Genomic DNA, 10,447 nt, shown 5'->3' on the forward strand with positions numbered 1-10,447 from the left:
GGGGGGGGGGGGATGCAAATAAACCTTTGCACATATTTAGCAACATACGTGGATATCACGAATAAATGAAATTAGTCTTTACACAAACCTACTGTAATGCAAGTACACTAGTAACATAAACTACTGTATATACCTGCACAATGAATTTTCAATTCAAGCCTTCAAAACCTAATTTTCCAGTATATCTTGTGGTTTAATCACAATGCTGGGCTATGTACTTGATCTTGCTTTTCTTAACTAGTGCTAACAATAATGATTAACATGGAGACATTCCTGTTATAAACACTGTAGGGTCAGAGCACAGAACATTTCAGTTTAAAGCAGGAAAAGAACTCCCATGTGGTATATAATTAAGTACATACCAGAAAGTGCAGTCACTGGTAAACTATTCAAACCTGACTACAAATACTTCCGAAGATAAAATGCCAGAACATGGTTAGCAACTTGTATTGCCTCACATCTTACCTTCAGCCTCTGATTTAGTTGGTGAAGCTCTTCTTGGAGAACTCTGTTTACTTCTTGAGCCTCATACACCTTTTTTTTCTTTGAATGTAACTCTCGTTGAAAACTGCTACCACTTAACTCAAGATTTTTTTCCAGATCCTTCAATTAAAACAAAATAGTATTTTTTTAATAACTGAAGTACTTTTTTAATAATCCAATTACTTAAATAAAATTACAGTAAACCAGCATTTCGGATTCAGGTATCAGCTCCACCATTCCTGTAACACTGAATACATTTAAATCCTTAATCCTAACTTCGAAGGGGCAGACAGAGCACCTGCAGATGCTGCGGCTCATCCTTCTGGAGTATTGAGAGGTGATTTGAGGACATAATGGGAACACACACTACTTTCTGCAAGGCTCTTGGCACAGTGGACCTCCAGATCTCTAAGACAAATCTCAAACTGATGGTTAAGAAACAGAATACCTCCCTGAAAGTGCAGGATTAGAAGGAAGAAGACAAGAAGTAATTTTTAACCTTTCTACTAGAAACAAATTTGTGACTGTGATTTCATTTACATACCCTCGTCTTGCAATAGCTGTTTTAAGTGAATCTGTAATGATGACAGAAGGAAAAAAAGTAGAAGAAAATCCCTTACTTTTTAGAGCATGATTCATTTTAACATTATCCCATACTACAAATCTGAAATACCTCATCATAAAACTACAGATGCCAGATGGTGACACTACAGGGTGAGATGATTTGGGTAACTCAGCAGTTTATATCTTGGTATTTTGGGATTTATTTTATGAAAGCTTAGTTTCCAGCTTAATCCTTTGGATTTCCAGATCTATTATCTCTGTAATATAATTTAGGTTTAATTACTAATACAGACATCAAACTTTAACACCATGTTAATGACCAAAATAATTTCAGCTAAAAATAGTATTGCATACAACTACCAACAGTTTAATAGTGTTAACACAGTTATTTTTAAATAAGATGAGTTTTTAGATGTTTACAATGTAGACATGTTTACAAAAATGTAAATATTTTTGCTGAAAAAATTAAAATATATTGCACAAAATTCTTAAAATGGATACCCGTAAAATGTTCTAAAGCTCATTTCGGTATGAAAAAAATTGCTGTAATTTTGTTCAGCTCAGCTCTCAGATGTGCAGAATAGTGGACAATCAAACACTGCGTGAATGCAGTTGACAAAATTGAGAAAGAATTACTATATGTATGTTTTCTAGAATTTTAGTATACAGTTCCCTAAATACCTAGAAAATTTGTAACAAATGCTTCCCCTCCAAGAGGATAAATTAGATTGCATAAAGTTGTATTATAGCTGCATGCATTTCTGAAACATTACTAGTTATAAAAACACTTAAAAGCACAAGTCCACAGTATATATTCTGACAAAATATACTTAATTTGTAAACAGAAATTTGAATGCACAACTATCAAGTATGTAACTATATAATCACCTTGGAAATAATTTACTTGATGCTACTGATGTGTCAAAAAAAAAAAAAAAGGAATTATTTTCTATTTGCTCCATAATTGTGAAGAACTACAATTCATGAAGCTCATTATGGTAAGAAATATCTGTATCGGAATTTCTTACAAAAAGAAAGTCATCTCACCTTAATTCTTTTTTCACTGTCCTCTAGCCTGCTCTCTGCAAAGGCTAGTTTCTTTGCCAGGTTGTCTCTTTCGGCAAGGTGCTTATCTGCAGACAGCTTTTTCAGTTTCTGCAAGACGGTTTTTGTTCTGTACAGTTCATCTTCCGAATCTTTCAGCCGTTTCTCAGATGCACGTTCTCTCTCTTGAGATTTTCGTAGGTGCTCCCTTAATATTCTAATCTCATTGTTGTGCCGAGCAAGGAGCAGAGAGATTTCGTTTTCTGTATCTTCAAACTTATTCAAGGCTTTCTCCTGCCTGTGCTGAAGCCTCTTCAGTGCCCTGTTTTCCTTCTGCAGCTCATCTAGTTTGATGTGGAGTTCAGCCAGTTCATTTCGGAGCTCATTGATTTTCAGCAGTCTAGCAGAAAGGACTCTTTTTGTAACAAGATCTATATCTTTGGCAGGAGAATCCTTAGTGAGGCTCTCAGAACGGAAACCCCACCGTGTCCCTCTTTTGCTTGGTGCATATTTGGATTCCAATTTCTTTGTGGCTAAGAGGGGAAAAATAAGAAGCATGTTTACTGTAAGACAATGCAGTTTGTCTATTCAGACATCCTTGGAATAAAGCTCTGCCTCAAACAATTTTACAATACTTAGCAGAGATTGCAGCTTTCAAACCAGACTACAAAAGGCATATACATGATAGACTTACGCTCCTTTTGATAGATAAAAAAATGGAGATTTAAGTCTGTGATCTACTGTAAGAGGTAGTATTTGCAGCCATCAATATAGGACCATTGTAAAGTAAGCATCTGCAAATGGTATCAGAAATAACAGTCATATTTTGTTAATATTTGATATTGCTTATTAAAATGTTTTAGAAATACTGTACTGATGCATACAATATTATCAATTGCTTTTAAAACAGCAACAATTAGCTGAGCGTTAGCTAGTTATGTATTATGCAAGATGTAATTCCCTCAGACAAATGCAGTAGTATTTTCAAATCCAGCTGCCACGCTTACAGACAAAACAGCAGATTTCAAAGGCTCAATGCAAAAAGCCTCCAAAGCAAAATTATAAATCCCATGAAAATTCAGTTCTCCCCTGAATACTTTATTCTTGTATTGCAAGTTATTTTCCACACAGTATCCTTATTTTATTACTAGTATGCATCACTTGCATTCCTATTTTATATTCTTATTTTATTATCATCCCCATAGCTAAACATTTTGTTTCTATCTTATTTGCCTCTGAAGCCCCACTCAAAGAATAAAGCATACAATTCACTAAAAATATCTATTAAAACAACTGAATATATAGAGTGCATAATTCACTAAGGTACATCAGCATTCAGAAGAAACATACTGAGCAGTAGCTTATAATTCAGGCTTGAAAACTGGGATACAGCAATAGTGCAGTTACCTATACACAGACAGTGTGTGTGTGTGATAGAAAATTCTTCCTCCTCTTTGGCGCTCATCATGTTTCTATTCCACAGAGAATATTTTGCAGCAAAAATAACAGCTTTAAAATAACTTCTTACAATTTCTTCTAAACATTTTGCACAAATATTCATTTTCTGCTTGACGCTCATTTTTTCCACAGCTTGGGCAAACAAAAGAAGCCTCTTTTTTCCCTTTACAAAGAACACTTATGTCACATTCAGGTGTGAAGAGATTATCTAATACATGCACCGCAGGAATGATGCCACTCTTATCACCAACTAAGGGAATTCCCATCAACACTAGAATTCCAGCCCCTTCAAGAATTTCTCCACATTTAGGGCAGAATAGAAAATTCCAATACCAAGTTTGCACTTTTGACCATACAGTTAAATTAGGGAATAGTGTCTTTCAAGAACATCATGAGATTCACACTACCTTCATGTAATAATTATGTTCAATTCTGGCTATGTAATCAAAGAACTAGTCATTCATTTTCCCCCTGCAAATTAAATAGCACAGTGGAACTGCAGTTTTTGTTTCCCAGGTAGCTAACCCACAACTGCTATGGAGAAGACGCCACTTCTGAACACAGAGAAGCTTGGCAAAACACCAGTTGCACCAGGACACCAACACTGTCAAGGATGTGAAGAGATACACTCCCTGGGCAAATTCAATATTTAAGGTCAGATCTGGCAGACACTCTAGATGGTAATGTTGACCAAATGATTCATATGGTATCAAGCACTTATGAATGAAACAGAGTACTTGCTCAAGAAAGGCAGGATATGCTCTGACTTCACCAGAAAATGTGTGCAATTGTTTAGAACAAGCTGTCATAGTGTGGCAGAAAGGTTTCACATCCCTACTTCAGCCCAGGACCGGTATAACCATTCTCTCCCTTCTTGTAGGGATGGCCGCTTCTCCACAATCTCAATCGAGAAAGCAGCTTATGTAGGTGCGGTGTGTCTGAGGGAGCTCAAAGTGTAGGTATTTAATCCCAAATTGGAGATATTCTACCATCAGGGAAGGATCAAGAAAAACCTTTGAATTTCCACATGAATCTAACTTTCACCAAACCCGTTTTCTCTCTCTTGCCACATTGGCGGTCTTTTGTTTGTTTGTTGAAAGTACACAGTATTACGCTGCAAAGCTTAGTCAACTAGACTTCAACAAGAAAGATATCTTTAGGGTATTTTGTCAGAGGAAATTTTAACAATTGTCTCTTTCACAGACTGCATAGTAAGGACTGGGTCCTTGGCCTCGAGTTTTTTGTGAAAGGCAAAAAGAGAGCATCAGCATGATTCAACAAAAGGCTAGTATAAGAGTCACATTCACTTGTTAAGAAAAATACAAGTAATTCTGAAAATCACCAAAAATCCTCCTCATGCAGGAACAGGTTAATTTCAGTTTTCAATGGTGAAGTTACAGTCTACCTGCTCTTTGTAGCATAATTCACATGAACCTTATTTGTAGATTCTCATAATGCTAGTTTCCCACTTTTATTTCAGCTTTCAAAGATAATTAACTCTTTGGAGCAGTTACAAAGCAGATTTCTGCTGTCTACCTACCTTGGTAGTGCACAAGGCTATTTGAAGTTTGTGTTTTGTGACCTCTTTTTTCTTGGCTTGTAGATGGATAGCTCGGTGTTGGTGACTGGCCAGATGAATGAGATGCACTACCTTCGTCTGAATAATAGGAGTCACTATTTTTATCCTCATCTGATTTCCTGTCGTGTTCAGAATCCGGGCTCCTTACTCTTTCTCCCATTTTTCAGATTTAATGGCTTTCCAGATTTTTCTCAAAGACTGTTCATTTTGACACAAAGGATCTTTCAGTTGTCACAATGGCAGCAGCTGGATTATTTCCTTCGGTTTATCACCTTCATCTCCAAAGCATGAGATCTCTGCAGTGCAGTTCAGCAAGCAGTAGCTATCATTCAGAATGTGTTTTTCCTATAACAATTTAGAGAGAGAGAAAAAGGTGAGAATGCTTTTGCTGTTTAGTTAAGAAAGAAGGGTAAAAAAAATGTAAAATTATTCAGGATTCCTACAACCTTATGCCACGTGCTGTGCTACATTACCCTTATTATTTATATTAAATGGGACAGACGTCACTCTAGGAACACTACTAGTATTATATAGTCGGTAGTTTCAGGCACTTTGTCCCCAAAAGAGAAATCAGAAAATTAACACAGCTAAATCTAGAGTAAGAAATTACTCCCAGGTTAGACAGCGGGGAAAAGAAGCATTTGGAAAACAAAACAGAGGACAAGTGAAAGTTTGATGCTATTCAGGAAACTAATTTAAACATATTTTTAAACTTTTTAACCAAATGAATGAACTTATTGAAGCAACTAGAATCGAGATATTTGTAGAATTTGACTAAATCTTCCATATCTCAATTTCTGACACTCCAATAATGTTAAATAATGGACTTGAAAATCAGTTGTCCCATTTGTTTGGGGGACCTTCTGTCCCTAACTGCTAATGAGACTGTACCTATGTATCACAGCCTTTGCCCTGGAAAGTACTTTTGTACCGTGCAACACCTACTGTTTCATGCCTTCAAGAACTGGCAGGAGCACACACATTTGTGTCACGTGCTTTATAGGGAAATGCAAATGTAGCCTTTCGGGGGTTTTCTATCTGATAAGAGAGACCACACTGCTGGTAAACATTACATCTGCAGCAGGTATAAAATGAGACGGGCTGTGCCTGCAGCTTGTCTTTTGACGTAAACTGAAAAATCCCCTAATGTCAAGGTAAAATTACCTCATTTTGCATTTTTGGAGACACTTTCTGAGAATATAATAGAGCAAATATATCCAAAATTTTCTTCACCTTCTCAGTCAAAACAATTTTCTCATCAGTTTAGGAAGTATTTTACTGACTACGCTCCGCCTCCCATGTCTCGTCTCTCTCACCACTCTTCACAGCTCTCAAGCTTATTTCACCATCTATCTCCCTTCAAATCAACTTCAAGACATCAAGCCTCTAATGGGTGAACAAACAGGACCTGCACCAGAGCCCACCAGTTCTGCCTGTTGAATGACATAAGTTCCTGGGCCATTTCTAAATGCTAAAGCAAACTACACACAAAAAATTGAGCAGCTTTCAATCAAAACTCCTCTACACTGCAAGGCATACAACATACCTGTAAATGAGCTGTAAATTTTTCACTGTATTATTTCCCAATAAAATAAACTTAGCATGCTTCTCAGCCCCCCTGTTCCACTGTCTATACATGCAGAATTGCATAGCCAAGCAGAACAGAAATGTCAGCTGCCAAGACAGTTTTCAAATTCAAGCTTTCTGGCCCAGTTAGCACAACTCTGCCTCCAGTGACTGGAATCCATTTGCCATAATCTGTATAGACGGAATTAGAGGAATAAATATCCCAAGTGATTTCTAAACTGGGAAGCTGCTGGGAAACTAATACTATATTATTTGGAAGACAGTGTTTTTCTTTACTTAGGGACTAACTTTCCGAAACAATGTTTTTAATGTTTTTTAAGCACCTAAATATTTTCAAAGTGGTCCAAATAAGTTACAGGCCTAATACTTATGTCAGAGAGGTTTCTGATGAAAACTAAAATTGCACTGCAAAGCCCAGAAAGAAGACAAGCTATGCTTGAGATCCCTTGTCCTAGAGATTGCTAAACACATGCTGGAAGGTAACAGTTCTGTGAACATTCAAATGATCAGTAATGACTGTTCTTTTTTCTTCTGAAACAATGCAGTTATTAAAGATATTTCAAAAGTATATACCTAACCGTAACTGTACCATCTTCTTTAAGTGTAACGAAGACCCTCAGACATGTTCATGAGTGCAAAACTAAGATCATGTGAGAATATTAGAACATATGAGGGTGCACCCCTACTCCCAAACAGCTCCAGTCCTAAATCCTGGCCTCACAAACATCTGTGCAGAATGGATGTTATTTTGCTCCTTGAAGAGCAAACTAAGCCCAAACTGAAACACAGGCAGGGTTTTGGGGACAACCTCTTCTCTAGAGGGTGCACAGGCAAGACTGCATCAGCTCTGTCTCCCCAGGACAGAATCTCTGGGAATACAATAAATATAAAATAAAATATAAATGAACATATTTATATTAAAATACTAAAATAATATAAAATACAAAAGTACTACTCTGGAGGACTGTAACACAGACCTCATATTATGACAGTCACACTGACTGAACAAAAACATTAAAACCAGTAGTTGCGTTTGTAACCCACACAAAGCGTGGTGCTGTCATTGAAGCCACAGGCTTCATGTCCAGCTAACAACATGGACCACAAAACTTGTCAGACTTTGTCTGAACTCGTGCTGCGTGCCTGGAGCTTTGCTACAGCTTATTTAGCTGTAGTTAACAACCAGGGAACTTATCTAATTTTTTTAGCTTTTTGCTTAGCTTTGTACAATTGTCTAGCACCTCCTGTTACATTTATGTTCAGAAGTAACAGAGAGCAATAACAAGTAGTTATTCTGTGCAGAGCCAGCTATCTACAACCTTTGCAAAAATGCAGCATAGAGGAGTACAGGCATGGGGTGACTGCAGGGGCCTGAAAACACAAACACAGGACAATACTGGGGTCCTAGGCTGGAACAGCTCATCCGTGCTCAACTACTGGTCATCAACGGGATGCAGCCTTGGGAGCTGGGTAAAACCAGCTTTACAGGCAACATATAGAACAAAGAACAAGTACTCAACATATGTAAAACACACCACATGTAGGAAATTCAGATGTAATGTGGAACCACGAACCAATGAATAGAACACAACAGAATAGAATAAAGAGCAAAGCACACAGTGCGTTAACAAGCGTATAAAAATGATCCCAAATGGATGCAAGGCAAGGAGGAAGAAGCCATCACCACCCTCCTCCTGCCAGGGTGGGATTTGGGATGCTGATGACTTGCTTTAAAGATTACCCCCTCCCAGTAGAAGCCAGTCAAGTCCCAGAGGGAGAGTGGGTGGGCAAAGATAATACCAGAGAAAGGATTTGGTACTAGAGCTTGTGCCTGTATCACTGTAACCATATATAGCTTGAAATGTGTTAGTATCTGGACTAATACTAAGTCTTTGATTAGACCGTTAAGATTTTAATTACACTAACACTCAATTGTTGGCCATGCATCTAAGACGTGTTCCCTGTTTTGCTCGTAACAACACGCTGCATAAAACCAACTGGCAGGAATTCAAGCAACCTAGTCTGTTACTTAGATGGCAAGTCTGTCCCAGGGCCACAGGGGCACAAGTGGCATCCACAGGAGTCCTGGACTCCAGGAGTGGGCACATCAGTGTTAGAGGCACCACCACATCCACAGGTGTTAACCTAGGCCTGTGTGGAGACAGGGATTACTCCATGGAGCAAGTATCTTCAATACTGTAGATATAGCCAAGATAGACGCAAATTTTCTCCGCCTTCAGGACACGGAAGGACAGAAAGAAATCATCATGTACAGACTTTTTCTTGAGAAGAAAACAAATATGAATGAAAACAAATGGGACTGCATTTAGGAAAACCATAAATGCCTACAGTTCAATCATCAAGATGTCTAATTATACATATAAAATGAGAACACTCACTTTCACTTACTGACTTAAAGCTGATCAGTTATTTTATAGTCCCACAAGTGTTCACTAAAGAGGCAATAATCTTTCTGGAGAATGCTTTTCATAACTCAGTGTATTTAAAACAGACTAATTGTAAGAGCTGGAGGATTAGAATTATCCATCACTTCTGTACTGGATATTCCTCACTTTTGAGAATATTTTGCTAAGTATCATTTTGACATACAGCAACATAAGTGAACAGTAATTTTTGATGTGTTTTGGAAGTACTTCGAAAAGCAATGGACTGAAAACAAATTGGAAAAAGTGAACCAATAAAAGCTCCCTTGAAGAATCACCAAATCCACTTTCTGAATCTTCAAATGGTTTTCAGTTTTACAAATCGGTAATATTATCCTATTTTCCAGGCAAAACAAGAAACCATAGTCTGTCAAGTCTTGCCAAATTCAGTTTTCCACCAGTTTATAACGTAATTTGATTAACATAAAGAATGCACGGTTAATCTTGAGAACAAATGAATCACTAGGATTTGAGTTTTACTTCAGTTAGCCTAAGGACTGTCTAATTAAGAAATGCTTTGGTTCATTGACTTTTCAGTTGTTACCAACCAGTCTGAGTTGATTATAAAGTAAGCTCAACTTGTGTGAGTAAGATCCACAAAGATATCTATTTTCCCCTTGTACATTTAATAAGTTTGTGAGCAGTGAAACATTGTGGGTTAGCAGTGAGTCTACTAAGCTCCACCACCACCACAACTCCAATTCCCTCCCCCCAAAAGCTCCATGCATGCTTTCAGAAGCCTAATGCATTGAGATCAGATCAGTATAGACTGGCTGAAGTAAATCTCGGACTTGTATAAACTTTAGAAATAGCTTTGTTTCCAGGATTTCATACTCCTTCACTTCAGCAATGTCTATCTATTGTTATTATTTACCTATTTTGTATTGAAAACATGCTCATTATTACAAAAACTAGTCAAGATTCAGGTCACTGCAAAAGATGTGACAGACAAGACAGAGAACACAAAACAACTCCAATGGTGACAGAAAACTGTCTCCCTATCACTCCTAAGTAAATCACAGAAACAGGAACCAAACTACTGTATGACAGGTATTAAGCAATAGAGAGAAAGGAAAATTACTAATTATTCTCTCACAGTATACCCAGAGCTTAGTTCTGCAACACAAGACTCATAAAATTTTTTAAGTAGTTTTTCAATCTTAATATCCTTCAAAGACCAGAAGAAGCTAGATGTTTTTACTGGTCACCATATGACACTTCCTGAGTACAAATGCTGACCTCTAACGGTCCACTCAGTTTTTCCACCTATTCTGAGAGAGGGACAGCG

General features: G+C 37.5%; 1 protein-coding gene across 1 annotated transcript in view; it reads right to left on the reverse strand.

Moving 5' to 3' along the window:
* The window catches only part of LCA5 (Leber congenital amaurosis 5), a 12,234-nt gene extending 6,803 nt beyond the window's left edge, over positions 1-5,431 (reverse strand). The window contains exons 1-3 of the mRNA XM_009704205.1: positions 5,090-5,431; positions 2,095-2,624; positions 466-603 (exon numbers count right to left, since the gene is read on the reverse strand). Of these exons, the coding sequence (XP_009702507.1) occupies positions 466-603; positions 2,095-2,624; positions 5,090-5,288 (867 nt within the window). The 5' untranslated portion in view covers positions 5,289-5,431. The remainder of the gene's footprint in view (positions 1-465; positions 604-2,094; positions 2,625-5,089) is intronic.
* Between the last annotated feature and the right edge of the window lie 5,016 nt (positions 5,432-10,447).

This window comes from Cariama cristata, unplaced genomic scaffold (assembly GCF_000690535.1).
Source record: "Cariama cristata isolate BGI_N322 unplaced genomic scaffold, ASM69053v1 scaffold1607, whole genome shotgun sequence".
In the NCBI taxonomy this organism is placed as follows: Eukaryota; Metazoa; Chordata; class Aves; order Cariamiformes; family Cariamidae; genus Cariama; species Cariama cristata.